Genomic DNA, 21,743 nt, shown 5'->3' on the forward strand with positions numbered 1-21,743 from the left:
AGTTATCCAAAGAAATTTATCCACATCTTTAGACAGAAAAAAAATTTCTAAGTATCCGTATTTATTTTCATCAAGCATGCATACTGCTGTTTTGTATTCTAAAACCATACTTAACCACTTCTTTGGAAGATAAAACTGAAGCATAGTTTTAAAACACAAAACACAATTTCAGTTTTGTTACTCGATCAGGTACAGTTACTTGGTCAGTTGCTTGGTCAGTTACTTGACCAGTTACACGTACCTGATCAATGTTTTCTGCCAACATCAATGAAGGATGCTTTGTGCATCATAATCACTTATGCCAACAGAAAACCACAAAACATATGAGCTCTTTTACTTTACATTCTATCCAGATTCATCATTGTAAGAAAATTAAGCTCTTGTATCTGTCAACTTTAACGTGTAAACAAAATCTGGGAGATTTCTGTTCTTCATACAATTTTACACAATCACAGATACAATACCATATCATCAATCAATTCAACATGCATATTCAAGCATAACCAAAATTGATTCGATTCCAAGAAACCACAGAACAATCAAGAAATTGTAAATTTCATCCGGTCACCATCTACTCTAACCTAACGCACGCCGGGAATGCAACTAGGGTTCTTGGGCACAATCAAAAATTCAATTATCATGCTATGAATCAAAATCAATCTCACAGAAAAACCTGTTTTTGCTTTTTCCCCAATTTGCTGCTAAAAAATCATAGCGGAAGCGTGAATTTTATAATTAACCAGATGCAGCAGTCGACTTAAGTAACTTACCTTGATCAGGTACCTGACCAGTTACCTGGTCAGTTACTTACTTGGTCAGGTACCTGATCAGTTACATGACCAGTGACTCGGTCAGTAACCTGATCAGTTACTTGACCCGTAAAGCAAAAAAACCCTTAAAAAATTTTATGTTCGTTTTGCAAAACCCTAAAACGATTTTTCATATTTGTGAGCCTATGCTCTGATACCAATTGTAAAATCATAGTTACATGCTCACAACATATGCACAACAATCATAAAAGGATTAAGGTTTACCTTCAGCAATAACAGACATGGATTCCATCTTATGCAATTGCTTAACTCGATCACTGAATGTGGTCTTCTGTTACTTACCAACTTGCTTCTCAATGGACAGAACAATATGCAATAGTCGTGGTAGTAATCAGGGACCAATTCATCTGTATATATATATGAGACTTAAACCTCAAGAAGCTTCCCATTAAAGCATTCCTTGTCGGTTTAGGTTTCACTATTAGATTCCTAATGTATCACAACTTATAGCCTTTCTTGTCGACTAAGCAATGGATTACTATCCTTAATGAATTGATACACTACTTCATTAAGTCACTAGTATTGATTTACTGTTTGTATCCATGTTAAACTAGGATTGATATTAAGCTAATCATCAATTACTTTATGATGATATGTGTTATGTCCATATTTGATCTTACAATGTCAATTGTTTTTTCAACAGTACTTTCGGTTAATGAAAGAATATCCCACTTCTTCCCTGGCTGAGTGGCTGATCGATTTGGTTTTTGACACCACGGCCCTTTGCTCTTTCTTTTTGTAATAGAGATAGTTTGAGTCTGATTTTTTTGTGTTCTCATAGATAAGGTAATGATTTACTTTGCAGGATTTTAAGAACCTCGACTTTTTATCTAAACTTTCCTCTTTGCTTTCAAAATTCTTCTTTTACATTGTTCATATTCAAGTGCCTTTTTGAAAATACTACTTTAGATTGCAGAGAGAGATTCCAATTTCCATAGCTCTTACCTAAATGTCTGCTAGCTTTTGCAAGAATCCATATCATATCTGATTCTAATAAATTCAGGGGTCAGATAAAGGGTGGTGAAGACTGAATCACATTTTAGACCCACCAGATTTCGTTCAAAGATACGCTGTTTTCACCTCTCTGGCTAACTACTGGACAAGGATCGGAGCTAGCTTTCCATTATTTATGAACTTGGAGCCTCAAATCTAAGCAGAGATGCAGACTAAAGTTCTGGTGACATAAAGGTGGAAGAGTAGAAGACAACCACATGACCGCTTAGCAAAATGGTTGTCCCCATTATCATGCATTGGACAAGGCTAACGTTACCCTATAACGGAAACAGACAATGCTATAGCCCCAAGATTTTTACATTTTTAAAAAAGCATAGTTGGGGATTGGTAAAGTCCAAACAAACGAGTAATGAAAACTTATACACGAGACGACATCTATTAATTGATGTAAAATTACTTGACCCACAGTTAACTTTTATGTCTTAATTTATTTAAAATGATTTATCGAACATCTTATCTTCATTAATACTTTCCTCGATCATTCCCATGTACTCGTTTATAAAGCTGGCAACACAGGAGTTAATGATCAGCAAGATGAAATGTAGATTTAAAGGCACCCACTCTCTGTCTCTGAGTTTGGCATGTAATAAATGAGAGTGTATCTTTCTCCAAGCCAGATATTATAATACCGTGGAACCTTATGCATGTGCTACCATCCCATCAATGTTTGGCCATGAATGACATTTATTAAAAATCTTGTTATGTAGATACTAGATACTAAATAGATGAAAACTTTGATGCCATACTTTGCAGGCAGTACAAATTGAAGATTGGAGTTGCATGATTTACAACTACAAGAACTGCTTTCCATTAATTAAGAGAAAATCCCAACAGGGAATAAACAATAAATTCTAGTATTTTCTAAAATTTACCATTATCATTGGTGTTAGCTTAAAATGACTTGTCCGTGGATTCCCTCACAATTGAAATCTTTTGAACACAGTTATTGTCCAACTTCGGAGCAAAACGTTGTTTGCAAGAGGTTTTGAGTTCGAACCATTCGTCTCCATGATATTTAGTTGAGAGTGTTAACTTGATATACATTGTTTCTTAATCTAAGTATTATATATTTCCTCTCAAGTGAGAGGTTGATATCTTCTAGTTAGTTGAGCTGGTTGAGCCAAATTTACTCTGCCATCTTCATAGACACTTTGGGGTTCATGGAAATTGCTAGATGGAAACTTGAAAATTAACCACGCGGTTTGAACCATGAAAACCGCTCAGTCCCAAAACTAAAACTATGCATGCATTGATTCCTATTTCTACAGAGAAATGAGAGTCCCAAAACCACTTAGCAGAGAGTTGCTTGGTCCCAACAGCTCAAGCTTTGTCAGGTTGTCAATTCAGGGGTGATGTTGACTGACCTCTATTTATTCTTCTTCAAAGAATGATAAAACCCCCCCTCTCCATTTCTTCACTACTGCTTGGTTCATATCTCCTGTAAATAGTTCTATCTCTCCCCTTTTTATCTTGTAGAAGAATAAATTAGATTATTTAGTACTACTTTGTACTAGCTATAATAGTGATGCTAAAAGAGTTCACAAATCTTACTATGCAGGAAAAAATGGCTTCTTTGGGGATTCTTCTAATTGGGTTTGTGTTTATGCTCTCTTCTGTTAATGGCTATTATTATGCTGGTTGGTCCAATGCTCATGCAACCTTCTATGGAGGTGGTGATGCTTCTGGGACTATGGGTATGTCTTCCACACAATGATTATAATCGAACTTTTACTTTAGTTTTGTGAGCTTAATCTACATTGTTCTTTCATTTTCCACTATTTTCCATAGTTGTCTAACATGGTATATCCGAAACTTGTTAGCTTGAGCTTGGTTTTAAGGTTAAAATGGTTTATTTTGTGTAAAGGATTGAACTTTGGTTGTATTACTGTACTCATTAGTATTTTTGGGCTTGATTTTTACAGGTGGGGCTTGTGGCTATGGAAATCTATACAGCCAAGGCTATGGGACTAACACAGCAGCTCTAAGCACTGCTTTGTTCAACAATGGCTTGACTTGTGGAGCATGTTATGAGCTCAGGTGTGTAAATGACCCACAGTGGTGCCTCCCTGGCACCATTGTGGTCACTGCCACAAACTTTTGCCCGCCGGGGGGTTGGTGCGACCCTCCGCAGCAACATTTTGATCTCTCTCAGCCCGTCTTCCTAAAGATTGCTCAGTACAGGGCCGGAGTTGTCCCTGTATCATACAGAAGGTAAAGAGATAGATCTAATGGATCAATTCTCTGTCACACAGCTAAGTTGTAATAAGATGCTTGCTAGCTAGCTGCAATAGCCATCAGATTTGGCTTACTGGTCCGTTTGGCACTGCTTCTAGAAGTGCCAAAAGTGCTTTTGGTAGCGATTGACAGATAGAAGTATTACAAGATTTCTACCTTGGACTTGTCACGTCATTTGGTAAATAAATTTAATGAACGTAACACATTTTTTAAGGCTTATTGTTTATGTGCATATTTTGCAGGGTGAGATGCAGGAGAGCAGGAGGAATAAGGTTCACAGTGAATGGACACTCATACTTCAACCTAGTGCTGGTGACCAACGTCGGTGGTGCTGGAGATGTCCAATCTGTGGCCATTAAAGGCTCGAGAACCCGGTGGCAATTGATGTCAAGAAACTGGGGCCAAAACTGGCAGAGCAATTCTTACCTCAATGGACAAAGCCTCTCTTTTCTTGTCACAACCAGCGATGGCCGCAAATTGGTTTCTTACAATGTTTCTCCTCCCAATTGGTCATTTGGTCAGACATACACAGGAAGACAGTACCGCTATTAAGTACGTACTTGATGAAAATCTCTAGCTAGCTATGTGCTTAGTATTGAAGCTACTTTTCCACTTTGTTAAGTTATATGGAGTAAGTTTGCTGAAGCTGAAGCTATAAGAAGGTTAAAACGAGAAGGGCTTGTTTTGAAGTAAGTGGCCCTTTTCCAGTTGAATTCTGGTTTTTGCAGTTCAAGGCTGTTGAAGACAGAAATAGAGAGAGATTGTGTTCATGCTTTAATTTAGGGCAGTTTGGTATTGGAATTTCACTACCTGCTGCTAATTCATGAAGTCATCACTATATTTAGAAGAGTTGTTTAGTGTTCAGTAATGCTATAGCAAAAGCCATAATTAGGCATATTTGATAATTGCTTTGTGTAATGCTACTGTAATAAACTTGGGCTGCTTATATATAATGCATGCACCTTTTTCATTGAGAAATTAAAAGGTGGAGCCTTTCCACCAATCTTGTCTTGGTTTGGGAAAGCTAAAGCTTTCAATGAAGAAGGTAATAGATGGATAACTTGTTATGTATGAATGCTTATGATTGATCTACTTCTCCAGACCCACCACTGCAAATTGAAGAACCAAGGGAGATGGTGAAATCTTAGGGTACTGTTCAGCTTTGCACTTGTAGTTATCAGAGTGATGTAGCCCTACATTCAAATAGTGGCAAACAACAAAGTACTAATCGGACACAACGTGGTGTCTCCTCCATATTGAAAATTCAACAAGGTAAAAGCTAGCAGATAGATTTGCTAGAAAACAGAAACGTAAAACTTGGTTTATACTTTATAGCAAATGTAGGAAAGCAGAGACACCGACACTAAAATCATTGGTGGAGTGAGTGCTGTGAACTAGAGATAAAGCTGATGTAGAGAATGATAATAGGCAACTTTCCTACTCGAAGTCATGAAAGAGTGTCACATCCTACATGTTCGTCAAACAAAGTTAAGAAGAAAATGGTTCGTAAAACGGCCTCGGAGTCAACACTGAGAGAAAGTGAGCTGTGATTATGCGAGAATGCGCCTAATGTGTCACATAAGAAACTTTCTGAATCCGCCATTACATCTAGTTTAGGTCATTCAGTCGAATGATATATTGGTAGGGGTCCTCTAGGACTTAATGGTGTGTGAGAGTTAAAAGGGTACCTAAGATTACAGCCAGAGCTGTGAGCCAGCTGGGTGTGCTGTTGAGTGCCAGCAAAATGCAACTTCCTATATGGCCCTTGTTTTAATGAAGTCACCACTAATAAGTCGCTTTACTTTGATTCTTGACAGTACCTAAGATATCTTGTTAGAGCATAGGAAGCAATGGGATGGTGGTGGGGAAGTTCTCATCAAGTTTTGTCCCGTAATACTTACTAAACCGTGACACAATGTTGACATGATTTGACGAATCGATGGCATTTCAACAAACGATCGAATAATCATGTTAAGTACTCGAGTCAGACTCTTTCTACTATGTCGAATCACATTATTTGTTGAATAATTGCATTTGTGCTGTTGATTTAACTTTTGGTTTGATTTTAGTCACTGCTAATCTAACGACACTCATTGCATTCAGCATATTTAACAACATAATAAAATTTTGGTGTCAAGTTGTAATTGATGGTAGTTAAATGACTCGTCATATATTTAGTTTTCAAACATATATATATATATATATATATATATATATATATATATATATATATATATATAAACTTCAATTATCCGTCAAATAGACAGTCCCATTGAAGAAAGTGAGAAGGTCGTCATGTTGGACCTTGATTTTGGGCTCAAATGCAGAGCCTATTGCCATATTTGTTTTTCAATAAAAAAAAACCCACAAAACCTATGGCCTAAACCCTAAAACTTCATTGCCAATGTCCCAAACGAACAAAAGCAACCAAATTGGGAGGCAAATTCTAGCCATGTGCAAGCTCCAAAGCAAAGCAAAGCAAATACCCGCCTCTTTTGAAGACCCATTAAGCTCTTGAAAAACGCAGCTGATACTAACAGCTGCTGCAGAATTCATGTCCATCTCATCATTTCCAACCAAACCCTCTGAAATCCTTTGACATATTATTCCACACAAACTCTCTCTCTCATCAAAATACGATCAAATTCCGAGTGCCCACCACCTGTTCGATTTTATGCCCAACAGAAAAGTGGTTTCTTGGAGTGCCATAATGGCGGTGTATTTGCATATACAATTGGCTTGCCCTGTTCAAGACTAGGGTTTCGTGCCCCGATGAGTATATTTTGCAACTGCTCCTTCTTTCTTGCTTGTTCTGACCGTGGGAAAGTTGAAGGGGGAAAAGCAGTGCCATGGCTTTGTGTTTATAATGCAGTTGTTAACATGCATTAATCCTGTTATTCACAAAAATCGTAGGGGCTATTCCACTTTAGACATGGAAAGGGCAAGGCAGTTTTGTATTCGCTCTCCAACGCTGGTAGATGATCGAGATGAAGATACATCATTTTCGCAAACAGGTTAAATTCTTTTGCGTCTCCACCCAGTTTACTCAAATTGATTATTGTCTCCATTCTAGAGCATCTCCTCACGTCAACAGATAGGAGATTTGGAACAAAACGGAGCTGTGTCAAGTCCTTGAGATTTGCACATTCTTGTACCATTATGTATTGAAGGCCAAGGAAGCAGCTCTGGATTCTCATCATTGAGTTCTGAGGATTGTTACATGCTCGTCCTCCTGCCCAATCATTGTCAACTATTATATCTTCCACATTAGGATGGATAACCCCTAATGTTAAGTTGCTCAAGATGTTTTGTCTCCACGGATGATATATCAAGAGAGCTCGAATGATTGTCATAACCCCTGAGGTGTAGAGCTCGAGTGCAGCACTTCACTAATTTGTTGCTGACCAAGTTTTGGAAACAAGAGGTACTTCTAATCTCCAGAGTCAAGTAGTCCAGCTGTTTCAAACCATGCAATTCCTCTACCATCACTTTTTCATCATCAAAATGATTCCATCCATCACAAGTACCAGAATGTACCATTCTCAGAACTTTTAGCATAAAAAAACTTGATAGTATGGTTGGTGGAAGAGAATCAAGATTCGGTGTATACTCAAAATTCAAATATGTCAGCCTCTTTAAGCACTTCAACTCAATCGGCAACTCTCTTATACCAGTGCAGCAGTGCTTCACAAATTGAGATGCTGTTGTGAAACCAAGCTTGAAACTCCTGGTGGCAGTTGGGTTAGATCATGATTTGAGATCTAAAACTAGCAGCTTAGACATAGAGGCAAAGAAGCCTGCAACAATAATCTTCAGATGATTTCCCGTGAGAAACAAAGTCAACAGATATGGAGAGTTTGGTTTTTCAACCAATTCTTTGATGTGGTTGGCCATCAATGATACCCTTTTCGAGTTCTTCCATTTTTCGGCAATTGGTGCTTCAATCAAATCAGCGCCTGCATGCACAAGAAAACTCTCATCTGCTTTCTTCGGATCACAAGCCAACCACAATGCCATGTCACGAACAACATCATGCATTTTTACACAACCTTCTTTACTCTCTTCTAGCATACATGCATTGAGAAGAGTACCTATGATATGGTAGCTCTCATCTCGTGCTTCTTCTAGATCAGTATGTTCATCTAACATATTTTCACACATCCAAAAGCATGCTAAATCATCTTTAGGTATGGGATAGTCTTCAGGAAATAAAGCACAGTACAAGAAGCATGATCTGACTTTCTCACTAGGAAAATTATCGTAACTGAATTTCAAGAGGGGGAACACCTGGTCTCCCATACCTGAATACTCGAAGCTAAATTTCTTCAATACTTCGATCGCATGATTCCATTCTTGGGGTGTCTTCTTGCAAGACATCATCCGACCAACTGTAATTAGTGCAAGCGGCAAACCACCACACTCTTTTGCGACAGCTTCAGCAAGTTTAGGAATATCTGCATGTATAAGAAGTGCGTCTTTGCCAACCTTCTCCTGAAATAAGTTCCAAGCTTTGTCCCATGGCAAACACTCCACATAAATCTTCTGTTGAGCATCCATAATACCGCACACATCCTCAGAACGAGTTGTGAAGACTAGCTTGGACTTATTGTATCGATCAGGAAATGGAACTCCGATTTTGGTTATATCGACCCGCTCCCATAGATCATCCAACAATAACACAAACTTTTTTTTGCTCAAGAAGCGTGAGATTTCTTCGGCTTTTGCATCTGGATCTTTAAGCTCCCATGTGTCTTTTGAAAAACCAATCTTTTCTCCAATTCTATCTTGAATTGCTCCGAGTCTGAGGTCCTTGGAGACTACTATCCAGATTGCAAGATCGAAATCAGTGTGTTGGAATTTGTTGTGGATTTGGGTGAGGAGGTTGGTCTTGCCGACCCCTCCCACCTTTTCATCTTCAATGTGTCTCCAAACCTTGTCAAGCATCGAATCCAACCCCACAGTTGGCTCAAGAGGTCTTTCACTGATTCGAGGTTCGGGCAATTTTTCAGCAACCTCTGGAAAAAGTCCCTTGCTCTTTAAGTCAGCGATTTCCACCAACATTTTAGCCACTTTCCTCCCATACTTGTAGCTTGACATGTAGTTCTTTGAACAACAGCCTCCACAACACAGTTTCTCTATTTGTTGAGTGCTATTGTTAACAGCTTCCTCTACTTGAGCCTCTATAGATTCCTCCACCTTTAAAATCCAGTTCTGTACTTGCGCTAACTGCTTCATGTGATGCTGCTGCTCAGCAACCTCCGCCATCCTTTAAACACTTCAATTCATTGAAGGAAGTATTCAGATGTTGAAGGTTTGTTTCGAGCTTACGAACATATGCTGCTCGTCGAAAAATTGAATCCAAGAAGCTAGAAACAGTGGCATCACATGATAAGTTGACTGTGAAGATGTTACCCATAATACTAACGCTTGCAATGGATTCTTAAGAAAAATTAAAGATGTTCCAATGCAGGGCATAGAATTGGGTAATAAGAGATGAGAGAAACTGAGAAAGTTCCTTGCTACCTACTAGCTACTCCCTCCAATAATTCAATTTGGTGTGCTAGGGAATATTTTGGTTTTCTTAACTTTAAAAATATTATAACTTAATGAAAACTGCAGTACTAGACGTGTATTTAAAAGTATTTTGGCTCATATCATTGACTATCATACGCATGAATAAAGCAAGTTACAAGTATTTTATTTTCTCCGAAAGAAACATCATTATTAAAATCCAATGCATCTACAATACAATGTGAATCTAAATATGTAAATGCCCATTGTTCCAACTAACACCATACAGGCAAAAGGACAAGCACTTACCGACAAATAGAAGAAAAGAAATCCTAGAAATGCAAGGCAAAAGAGAAAGATAAGAGAATTGGTTAGTGACTTAGGCTTAGTTTGGGATTGCTGTGCTGTGAGAAGAAGCACTTCTGAAGTTGCTGTGAGAGAAAGCACTTCCGAACTTGCTGTGAGAGGAAGCAGCTGAGGTGTTTGGTAAACTGTTTTTAAAAGTGCTGTGAGAGCGAAAAGCAATTTCTAGGTGTTTGGTAAGTTGAAGACAAAAGTGCTTTAGCTGGGTATAATTACCAAAATGGTCATACGTGCTACGGTATGCTACTAAAATACATAATTTTATCTTTTGATTATATAACCATACCAAATAAGAAATTTCCCATGTATTATCCTTGTATCTTTGCTTGGACTAAATAAAAGATTTACTTTAAACCCTTCAATATGCATATTATGTTTTACTATTACACAAAATAAGTCAAGAATATTTAGATTAATTTCCCAACCATAGTTCAACGGGAACCATTAAATTCACTTGAAATTTGCAACTAAATGCTAATTAAGTAGTGCAATTGTATTTCTTAACATCTCCATTTCTTGTCTTCCCGAACCATCTCCTTCATGTTTATTATCCTCCCTAAACAATGTCTACATTGGAAAAGGATCCTGCTAGGTAAATTGCCTCCCTGATTGCCAAGGCCTTAGCTGCCATTGGCAAAGGGGCTAACAATTGCACTGCTCTTCCAGCAAGCAAGGAAGCAATCAGAAGTTTTCTCCTCCTTACTATCAGATACCGAACAAAGCAAGGAACAAGCAATTCACAGCAAAATATGTGAAAGGGAGAAATCTGTGGTATACAGAATGCAAGTAGAGACTTGGAAGCTAAAGAAAACTTGTTATAAGGAAAAATGTGGTGAAATTCATATGATAATGAACTCATACACAAAATTTGGCAATGCTGCCTTATAAATGACTCCCTTCTCCACCATATTCTGAGCACTACAAGCTAAAACAGTTCCTCATCCTACATTGAATCACCAAAGTAAAAAGCGCACAGAGAACAATACCAATGCCTAAACGCTTTGAGTGTTACAGTCATTGCCAGAAACTTGGCGAATACCAGTGATGCATCCCAAACCATAGTTCCTAGATGCTTTGAATTAGGATCCTGCGGAAGATGGTACGAACTTGCTACAGTCAGGGAAGAAACTATTACAATATATAGGATTAAAGAAAAACTATAATGGCTAACTCATGCAACTGATACAGGATGCCTACTTAGCCTAGTAGGTATGCTGTAGTTTATTATTAGCCATGGTAATGCAATAAACATGTACAGGTAGATTGGTAAACAGATCAAATGAATAAGTATTTTAGGTCCATTCTACCACCACCATATACTGAATCATACATATCTCTCTACTTTGCCAATATTAGAAGAATCTACTTTACGAGCACTAACTTCATCACTTCTGATTCTAAAATCTTTCCTAACGTAAATACTAATAACCCAGAAACAAGCAAACAATCCCAAAACTTCCAAATCCATTATAAATGTGCTAGGCGAGTTCAACCTGCAACAGCACATACAAACAGTTTCAATAAAACAATCTTTATACAAAGGAAAGCTCTTCGTAACCCAAAATGCATAAAAAATAAATGAAATAGAATTGGAGAGAGAAAACCAGTTTGGAAGTCGAAGTGATGAAAAGGAAGGAGCTTAATTACCTGAAACTGAAATGGGCGACCTTTCAAGAGTTTGCAGTGTTCACTCTCTGCCAAACTCTACATATAATTGGAGTGACTGCATAACTAAAGAGGTTTAAACCTTTATACTTCATATCCCAAACTAAAGAGGTTTAAACCTATATACTTCATATCCCAAATTGGAGTGCCGCAGCCGCTTCAGTGTCTGCAGGAGACTCCGGTGCCGCCGTTTTTGTGCAAAGACATTTGATTTGGTGGACGACCCGTCGCTGGATTTGATCATATCGTGGGGTTCTACTGGAAGAAGCTTCGTGGTTTGGGACCCTGTGGAGTTTGCGAGGCTTATCTTGCCCCGGAATTTCAAGCACAACAATTTGCAGAGAGAGAAGGAGGAGAAGTTCGATGAGCAACAGATGTTGCAATGTAGTTTTGACGGCAAAGAGGGGATGAAGATCAAAGCTGAACCCTATTTGTTTCAATGTAATTTTCCGGAAAGGAGGAGGACAAAATTGGTAGTTTAACAAATTTCATTAAGTTTCTACTGTTGCTCCGTGTTTTTCCCCGAAGCAGCTCCAAAAGCAACCAATTGGTAGCTTCTCAAAATCAGCTGTGGGGAGAAGCTAGTTGGACCTAAAGCTGCTTTTGAAAATTTTACCAAACACTCTAGAGTAGACCCAAAAGCAGAAGCAGTTCTAAAAGCAGGTCAGGAATCAATGCCAAACTAAGCCTAAGGCTTAGTTTGGCATTGTAAGAAGTTCCTAAAGAAAAAGTTACAAATTATACCTACAATAGAGGCAACAGTCAGGAAAAAAAAAAAAAGGGAAACGAACTAGTGAAAATGGATTTTACGAACTTTTCTAAACTTTTTTCTTCTGCTAGAGAAACAACTTCATTAAACAAACAAACAAGAAGATTACATGGAGAGTGCACCATTGTCACCCTTACAAATTAGACCAAAAAGTACTAAAAATAATGAAAACAAACAACAAACAAGCCCCAAGACAATAGCACTCCCAAATCCAAAATCCAAAATCCACAATGCAGAACATTCATCGCACAAGTACAGAAACGATCCATAAATACTAAAAACAAGCATCCAAAATACATCGTAGAGACCCAAAATATTGAGCCATCAAGAATTTAACACTATGTGTTAAGTTTAGTATCGTAACTTTTATTTTTTGTAATAATAGGAAAATGTTTGGTACTAGAGTATCTCCACATGCATTTATTTGAGGTTTTGGACAAAATTTAGGGGGAAATCAAAAAAAGCCACTAGGAGATATTAAACTAAGTATTTAATAAAATTTACAATTTTATTTATTTTATGATTTTTTTACTAATAAATTTGCCTAAATGCGTGACAATGCTTAACGTATGTGACAAAATACCTTGAACCTCTTAAAGCCCAAACGTAAAGCTCAGAAAGAAACACTTCTAGCCTCCCCCACGAGGAGGTCAATGCCCACCGTAAAGCTGTTTCGAAACTCTCACCTGCCCTTTGTTTTCAAACCAAAGCAAATACCCGCCTCTTTTTTAGAAGACCCAATTAAGCTTCTGAAAAACTCAGCTGATACAAAGAACCTAAGACTTGGCAAAGCAATTCATGCCCATCTCATCATTTCCAACCAAACCTCTGAATCCCTTGACATATTCCACACCAACTCTCTCATCAACTTGTACTCAAAATGTGATCAAATCTCAAGTGCCCACCACCTGTTTGATTCTATGCCCCACAGAAATGTGGTTTCTTGGAGTACCTTAATGGCTGGGTACTTGCATAAAGGGTGTGCCTTTGAAGTTCTTGGCTTGTTCAAGACTATGGTTTCGGAGGAAAATCTGTCCCCGAATGAGTATGTTTTCGCAACTGTTGTTTCTTCTTGTTCGGACAGTGGGAGAGTTGAAGAGGGAAAGCAGTGTCATGGGTATGTGTTGAAGGCTGGATTGCAGTGTCATCAGTATGTTAAGAATGCACTCGTGCAGATGTATTCGAGTTGTTCAGAGATGGAAGGGGCTATGAGGGTTTTGAACACTGTGCCGGGTTATGACATTTTTTCGTGTAATTCGGTTTTAAATGGGCTATTGGAACATGGGCATGTAAGGGAAGCAATGGAGATTTTGGGTATGATGGTAGGTGAGTGCATGGCTTGGGATAGTGTTACATATGTCACCATTTTTGGCCTTTGTGCTCAGCTTAAGGATTTGAGACTGGGTCTGCAAGTGCACAGCAGAATGATGAAGGCTGATATAGAGTGTGATGTGTTCCTTAGTAGTGCAATCATTGATATGTATGGGAAATGTGGCAAGGTTTGGAATGCAGTTAAAATTTTTGATGGCTTGCAAACGCGGAACATAGTCTCATGGACTGCAGTCATGGCCGCTTATTTCCAAAATGGGTACTTTGAGGAAGCATTAGGTGTATTGTCAAAAATGGAACTTGAAGATGTTCGTCCAAATGAATATAGTTTTGCGGTCTTGCTTAACTCATGTGCAGGGTTGTCTGCTCTAAGACATGGAGATCTATTACATGCTAGAGTTGAGAAGTCAGGTTTCAAATACCATGTCATTGTTGGGAATGCTTTGATCAACATGTATTCTAAGTGCGGAAACATTCAAGCAGCAAATGAAGTGTTCATGGATATGACTCATCGAGATTCTGTGACCTGGAATGCAATGATATCTGGGTTTTCCCATCATGGGCTCGGTAAGGAAGCACTAGACGTGTTTCATGATATGTTGGCAGCAGGAGCGTGTCCTAACCACATTACCTTCGTTGGTGTTCTCTTGGCTTGTGCTCATATGGGCTTGGTGCAGGAAGGGTTCTACTATTTGAACCAGCTAATGAAACAGTTTGGCATTGAACCTGAAGTGGAGCACCATACCTGTGTTGTGGGGCTCCTTAGCAGATCTGGACAACTAGATGAAGCTGAGAGATATATGAGGACTACTGCAGTCAAGTGGGACATTGTTGCCTGGAGAACCTTGCTCAATGCTTGTCATGTACATAGAAGTTACGGCTTAGGTAAGCGAGTAGCAGAGGTTCTTCTCCAAATGGATCCTAATGATATGGGAACATATATACTATTGTCAAATATGTATGCCAAGGCCAGGAGGTGGGATGGAGTTGTGAATATCCGGAAATTGACGAGGGATAGAAACATCAAGAAAGAGCCTGGAGTGAGCTGGATAGAGATAAGAAATACGACCCATATCTTTTCTTCTGATGATAACACACACCCAGAGTCTAGTCAGATACATGAAAAGGTTAGGGAATTGTTGATCAAGATTAAACCATTGGGATATGTGCCAGACATTGCTGCGGTGCTACATGATGTGGAGGATGAGCAGAAAGAAGATTACCTTAGTTATCACAGCGAGAAGCTAGCAATAGCATATGGACTCATGAAAACACCTTCAGAAGCGCACATTCGTGTCATTAAGAACCTCAGGATATGTGATGATTGCCATGTTGCTGTGAAACTTATTTCAAAGGTCACAAACAGGGTGATAATTGTTAGAGATACCAACAGATTCCATCAATTTCAAGACGGGAGGTGCTCTTGTGCAGATTATTGGTGACAATGATGAGACCTATCAACATGTGAATTACCGGAGAAGGAACTTGCATCTTACGGGTCATAGAGGTTACTCCATATAAGCTTCTATGAGTGTGGGGTGTGTGGCTGCTCCTAGCCTACTGAACTTGGAGACTTGCTATGCAGAAGTTCACGACATGTAAGTTAAGTGGTTTCTAGAGTAATGACTTGTAAGCTCATACTCCTATTTCCATTTAATTGATAGGAAAAGATTTTGATTGAGTTTCTACCTTCCAGGTTATGACTTTTGGCAGGGTTAGTCACCTGACGAATCCAAGGCAAAGTGAAGGAAGTTTCAGATTATAGAGTGAGGCTCAAGTTATTTCACTATACCAACTACCAGTCATTATCGGAGGTTACTACTCTGCCTATGTAAGCTGGTTCCAAACTTCTACAGAATATATGATTTCTGTTTCAGACTCTAGTCCGGTCCTATCAAGAATACATCGACGAAAGATCCTGTAAAAATTCTTTACGAATTCATATAGATAGCTCTCTGTTTTATTCGTATATATTGAAATGTGATGAATAGGGCATATTCTTTTGCTCTTTTGTGCTTACGAATTCGTCATCAACCAAAATAACTACAATGATAATGTTTAGTACAATTAATTATTTAATTATGACATATTAAGACAAGTTAGAAGACAGGAGTATGCGGGAATGATAATTGTTCCTTTAAAAAAATAGTTTAGCAAAAGCTAGCCTCCATAAATTTTACAAATTCAAAGAACTCTATCCTTCCATCTCTGTTTTCATCAAATGTCTCGATCATTTTCTGGCAGTCTTCTAGCTTTGAACCTTCCTTCAAGCCCAATATACAGAGAACTCTCTGCAACTCTCTTGCATCGATAAACCCATCCTTGTTCTCATCAAACACATCAAAAGCTTGTTTGACTTCCTCCAAGCTCGGCTCATTCTCATCAAACAGCCCTGAAAGCTCAGCAGAACAGAATGATTCAGGTAGTTCCTCCCCTTCTGAACTGCAAAAAATTCCCAAGTTTCCCATCACCATGTTCACATCTTCTCTGCTCAAGCTACCATCATCCTTCTTTTCACATAGCTTTGGCAGCTGGCTCAACTCCGAATCCAAGTTCTTCTCATCCCGAACCTTTGAGTTATCACAGGTATACTGGAATAGGAGAAAAGACTGAAATCTAAAAAAGAGCTCCTGAATTCTACGTAACCAGTTAGCAATCGATTGTAACAAGATTGTACCAATCAAAACAAGAAATGGTGAAGAGGATGTTGATGATGTCTTCTCCATTGTAATAGATGCTGGTCGTCGATATTAATGCTAGTCGAAAAACAAGTTCAGATTCTCAAGTCTATGCAAAGCACAAAAGCAGGAAATGATGAGAGAAGGATTTAAGTTTACATCAACGATTTGAGTTATGAATAGATAAGGTGCATGGTGTCTTATATAGACCAAGATTTGAGTCTTGCATTTGAAGACACCATTTTGGTCAAGCCCCATAATATGGGGGAAGATGCTGTGTGCCATCGCGGGTCTTTGGTGGAAAAGTATATGAAGAACTGGTCACCTAATAAGCACTTGTGTTATACATTTTGGAATGTTGACAGGAAGTTCCAGTGTTAAGAATTTGAGAGAGATTTGAGGTGGTGGGTCATGCAGGCCTAGCCTGCTTGGTTTGGCTTGGCTCTGCCTCTTTGTCTTATGTGGGATGGTGCTAGGAATACTCAGGCCGATTGACTAAGTTAATGGAATGGGAAATAGTGAAAGTTTCTGGGAAGTTAGATTTGATTTTCAGGGCGGCTGTTCCTTTTCTATTGCTTGTGCAGGCATTGTTTATTATGGTGTGCGCATTTTCCTACTTATTTTATGGTTTTTACGTTTGAGTTAACTGTCTTTGTCTGTGACAAGTTAGCAAAGCACCATATGGACGTTAACAAAGTCAATTATAGACGCCTGCTAAGGAAATTGTCATCGAGTCTCCTGGAATCTGAAGTGTGTAGCCTTTCCACACAAGTCATTGATTCAGACGTGCGAGAAGGGAAGCCATGGTCTGGGGTCTTGAGCGGTCCTCTGCGTATAATTGGTGGCAAGCCTACCCTAACCGCACTTTCAGAGAGCACGTTCACTAATTTTAGTCTAAATTTTTAATTTTATTGAACTTATGTTAAAATGAGCCGGTGTGCAAATTATGACTTATAATAATAATTACAGGAAGTGAAATTCACATTTTTTATTTTACAATCCACACTCTATGTTTTTATTTTTAGTAACTTAAATTTTATTTTTAGTAACTTAAAATTTGTTTTTTGTTTTTTTGTTTTTTTTATAAAAATTCTAACTAAAAGAATGAAAGAAATAGAATAGATTGCAGATTATGAAGTGTGAATTTAATTCTCCATAATTAATAACTTTAGGATCAATTCCGACCATTAACGGTACAATACACTATTTTCATACGTGAACCATTCCCATGGTCAGAAGATGGTTGGCAATGTTACTCATGTAATCCTAAAATTCTTCTAAAAGCACACCATTACCAATCTTAATCGAAATTCTAATTTCGTGTTAAAATGAGCAGGTGTGCAAATCATGACTTCGAAGCTTAGTAACTTGTTACGAGTCAATTTCTCTCGTTTTGGGCCGTTGACTGTAAAACAAAATTTTACATAAGCAAGCTTTTGGACAAAATTAAAGATGTGGACTAAAATTGACACTTTAGAATTGAGATGATTTATGACTTTTCAGCCTAGATGATATGGGCTATTAGGCTGTGTACAAAAAATGGACCATTAACTAAATTGTCTAATCTGGACACAAACTGGGCTTCAGCTTGACACTGATACCATTCATATTAAGAAGATTATTGTGCGAAACTTCATGAGTGAACCAAATCCTGAATGGATGTCTTTGTATTGCTCAGATGTTAAGACATTTTCTTGGAGAAATCATCTCCACAAACTTACCCTGATATGAACAACTATGAACACCCAATGCTTTTCAAATTCTATTTATTTGCAAGTAATGTCGAATCCAACCAGTTAATGAATTAAATTGGGCTCGCCAGCAATCACTTTTCGAAATTACAGTCGGAGAACCATGACAGGATCATCACAACATGACCTTGCCCTAATGCCAGTGCAAAAGGGGCATGATCGCGGAACCTCAGACAGTATCTACTGTGCAGGCTGCAGCTAGCATAAACTGCAATGTGAAGATCCAAGTGACCTACTAAGTGAAATATATAATAACTGTAGATAAGCTATTGCACATCTGCACTTGGCTTGTTGGCTATGGCATTGTCTCCTATATCCAACAGGTCAGGTGTTCGATGGGCATATCGGGCGGTCAGTCAAATCCTTTGGACTAGGTATTCTAAAATACCTCTTTTCTATTTTTGTTTTTCACTCCTAATTCTTCCATGTATCCAATACTGGGTTGAATTCTGGGATCACACCTCAAAGTAAAGTCAAATGGTACCTCATGGGATAAAGTCAAATATTTTTATATTGGCTATCACTATCACACTTAACATTCAATTCCATGCTTCTCATTGTTATCAGATTAGATTAGTGTCAAATCTAATCCAAAGCAAATAGATTGCATAGCTATCATCGAAAAAAAAACAAGATTGCATAGTTGATATAATCAAGCCTTGTGTAATTTCTGAAATATCAGTGTCATAATCACACCTCCAATAAAAAGAACATCGAAAATAAACATTCAGAGCTGAACAAAGCCAAACATATTAATGTTGGCAGATTGGGAACTATGAATTGAACTAAGATTTTATAATAATCATGAACTACACTGAAACAAAAAAATTTAAACAAAAATACCTTCATGGTGATCATCACATGAGTTTATTTCTAGCAACAAATTGTTGATAATGATGATCTTAGTTGGGCTGAGGAGGAGGGGTGAAGAGGTACCCTGTTCTTGGGTTCACATTTGGCTCTGGATCTGGATAGTCCATCACTTCATACACCTTCCTTACACTCGGATCAATTTCCTGGTGAACAAGCACAAAATTGTTCATTTGCCCAAAACACCAAACTAAATACCAAAAGAAAAATAAAAATATAGGGAACAAGATAATCAAACCTCTGTTTGGAATGAAGAGTCCTCATGCTGATCACCTCTCTCAATCAAGTTTCTCCCAAATCCTAAACAAAGTGTTATGCCACCAATCAAAATTGGTTCTTTGAACTGGAAAAACATGAAACTGGTGCAATAACTGGTAAGTGTTAGTAATACCTTGAGAGAAAAAGAGAGCCAGAAAGCATGAAACTGTGAGAACTCTGAGAAACCAAGGCCGACCCATCATTTCTGGCACTGTTCTGAGAAATGGGTAGCTCTCAGAATTGTGAAAATCTTCTGGGTTTTGATGGAATTCGTGAACTGAGAGAGGTAGAGAGAAAAAGTTCTCGACTTTCGAACTAACCGCCTTAAAGTTTTCAGATCTGACAAAAACTCCAAGAGGCTCTCAAGTACACAAAAGATGTAACAGAATCCTGCTGTAAAGAGATAAAAGTGTAAAGATGTTTGATTTTTTCAAGGATTCTATTTGTACTCAACCTGTCTTTCCACTACAGAGTACAGATCAATTATAGGGTTTCAGCTTTCAGAAAAATAATAGAAGAAAGATGAGATTATATAAGGAATAGAAATAGGGTAACGCCTAATTTCGATGATTGTGATAAGAGGGTATTTAATATCCCCCATCTGCTACCTATATTTCTAAATTTTGGGAAAATAACATTAAAATATAATAATATAGGCAATGCATGGTTACTCATTTTGATGCAAGCTAATGCCAGATGGATGAAGATCGATAACGGCACTAGTTAACTCGGAGCCTCGGAGGTGTGCTCAAAGAAATAAGTTAATAACTTTATTCTAAAAAAAACAAAAAAAGTTATTAACTTTAAAGCTCGAAAATCTCAAAAATTTCATATTATTAAGCTCCGAAACATTAAGTTTCATAACCGAAAATTTAACCATAAACTTCTCGAAACTTAGCACTACTAGTTCTCGGTAAAGTTGATATCAATGAGACAGGAAACAATAGCAATGAATAAGTTCCTAGCAACCTGGAAAATATTTTGGGATTACTACCACAATCTTTTTTTAAGTCCAAATAAACCCGTCATTTTCATGATAGGTATTATCTCAAATCAATAGACTAATTAAACTTTGGTGAATCCCAGACACCTGAGAGTTGACTTCTTTTTTCATGGAAGTTGACTTCATTTTTTGGTCATTGTTAATTTGATGTCGGTGGGGGAAACATCGCAATCAAGCTAGATGAAATAAAATTAGTACCTAATTAGTAAAGCAGAAAGTGATTTTTGGATTCTGGATGATAATGACACTCCCTACCCCAGCCCATCCCTGATGTAAGTGAGATTTGAACCCGTGATCTCCACATTGTTAGTTAGGCTAGCTAACCAACAGGCCACGGCTCATCGACAAATGAAGCAGAAAGTGATTAATCTTATTAGACGCTTAGAATGTCTAGCAACTAATCAAAAATTTTAAAGAGAATAAAAATCACTAATTGCACTTATATATAGTGACTGCATGTGGATTAAGATCATCAATCTCTTCCAGTTCGTGCACGCACGTTCGATTAATTAATCCCCCAAGTGCCTTAATGTTCTTTGTGTTTCTCTTTGTTTAAACAAGCTTTTACCATGGATTGTATATAATCCTAATGCAAATCAACTATACTAATCAAACTTTGTGCACATAATAAACAAGGCTTCACGATTGGCTTTTCCCATTAAAGACCCAGCTTTGTGTTTCTTGCTTTTCAGGCAAAGTGAAGCTTCCCATTTCGATCCCCCCATGAATCTGCTTCATGCTATTTGTTTATTCCTGGTTCATTTGCCTTGTTTTATTCATTTTCATTTTTATAATGCATATGGCGATGCACCTGATGCCCCTTTAGTAAAGAACTGATTAGGAAAATGAAGAATGAAACCCTTTATTTTCTAGCTCATCATATTTGAGCTAAATGGGTAGCCATATATGGCCTGGTACTTATAAACTAGAATTTTTCTTTTCAGTACCATATAAAATATAAAGCTGTCTGTTAGTTCATACTACTAATCAATATTTTTCTGGTTTACTAATTCATAGAAGGTCATTCAATATTCAAGGGAGGAGAGGACAAGCAAATTAAGAGGTAGAAGTCCTTCTGAATCAATTAACAGTAATTAGTTCAGGATTAACTTACTGTTTACACCTTAATGACTTGGAAAGAACCAGGCATGATGAGTTGACTTTGTAAGTCCCAATCCCAATGGTTTGTAGCTCTAATCTGTAAACAAAACAATGTATTATAATTAATGTGAAAGTGTGCCAAAACAGAAACTGGTTTACTAATTATTATATAGAGAGCCTTTCAGGTCTCCTGCTTAACTAGTAGTTGCTTTATCTTAAGAACCAGGAAATATGGAATCCTAATTAATAGCTAGAAGCTTCTTTAACATTTGGCTAACCCATTTTAGACAAACATGAGTAAAGGTAAGAGGAAGATCAAGTCATTACTAGTATTACTCTAACACACAGGAGAATCCATTTGTACCA

The 21,743-nt window shown here is 37.8% G+C and overlaps 3 protein-coding genes, 1 long non-coding RNA gene and 1 pseudogene across 5 annotated transcripts; 2 read left to right on the forward strand and 3 right to left on the reverse strand.

Annotated features, from left to right (window-relative positions):
* The first annotated feature begins 3,127 nt into the window (after positions 1 to 3,127).
* On the forward strand, positions 3,128 to 5,063 carry LOC133726380 (expansin-A15-like). 2 transcript variants are annotated; one of them, XM_062153911.1, is made up of 4 exons: positions 3,128 to 3,284; positions 3,403 to 3,538; positions 3,767 to 4,055; positions 4,322 to 5,063. In XM_062153911.1, the coding sequence occupies exons 2-4, from the start codon at positions 3,409 to 3,411 to the stop codon at positions 4,629 to 4,631; spliced, it is 729 nt and encodes a 242-aa protein (XP_062009895.1). In that variant the 5' UTR covers positions 3,128 to 3,284; positions 3,403 to 3,408; the 3' UTR covers positions 4,632 to 5,063. The 2 variants fall into 2 exon arrangements, with proteins under 2 accessions (XP_062009895.1, XP_062009896.1); XM_062153912.1 differs by lacking the exon at positions 3,128 to 3,284 and having other exon boundaries at positions 3,386 to 3,538.
* Positions 5,064 to 6,332: 1,269 nt separating this feature from the next.
* LOC133726379 (probable disease resistance protein At5g63020) lies at positions 6,333 to 9,630 on the reverse strand (annotated as a pseudogene).
* A 1,135-nt stretch (positions 9,631 to 10,765) lies between these two features.
* LOC133746053 (uncharacterized) lies at positions 10,766 to 12,233 on the reverse strand. The gene is made up of 2 exons (XR_009863922.1): positions 11,601 to 12,233; positions 10,766 to 11,446 (listed from the first exon to the last, which is right to left on the reverse strand). It is a non-coding gene; the product is annotated as an uncharacterized LOC133746053 (long non-coding RNA).
* Positions 12,234 to 12,952: 719 nt separating this feature from the next.
* LOC133726381 (pentatricopeptide repeat-containing protein At5g39680) lies at positions 12,953 to 15,680 on the forward strand. The gene is made up of 2 exons (XM_062153913.1): positions 12,953 to 15,314; positions 15,413 to 15,680. Exon 1 carries the CDS (start codon positions 13,041 to 13,043, stop codon positions 15,156 to 15,158), a length of 2,118 nt encoding a protein of 705 aa, XP_062009897.1. The 5' UTR covers positions 12,953 to 13,040; the 3' UTR covers positions 15,159 to 15,314; positions 15,413 to 15,680.
* Positions 15,681 to 15,831: 151 nt separating this feature from the next.
* On the reverse strand, positions 15,832 to 17,373 carry LOC133726382 (probable calcium-binding protein CML46). The gene has a single exon (XM_062153914.1). The coding sequence runs from the start codon at positions 16,440 to 16,442 to the stop codon at positions 15,867 to 15,869; it is 576 nt and encodes a 191-aa protein (XP_062009898.1). The 5' UTR covers positions 16,443 to 17,373; the 3' UTR covers positions 15,832 to 15,866.
* Between the last annotated feature and the right edge of the window lie 4,370 nt (positions 17,374 to 21,743).

Source organism: Rosa rugosa, chromosome 1, assembly GCF_958449725.1.
Source record: "Rosa rugosa chromosome 1, drRosRugo1.1, whole genome shotgun sequence".
NCBI lineage: Eukaryota > Viridiplantae > Streptophyta > Magnoliopsida > Rosales > Rosaceae > Rosa > Rosa rugosa.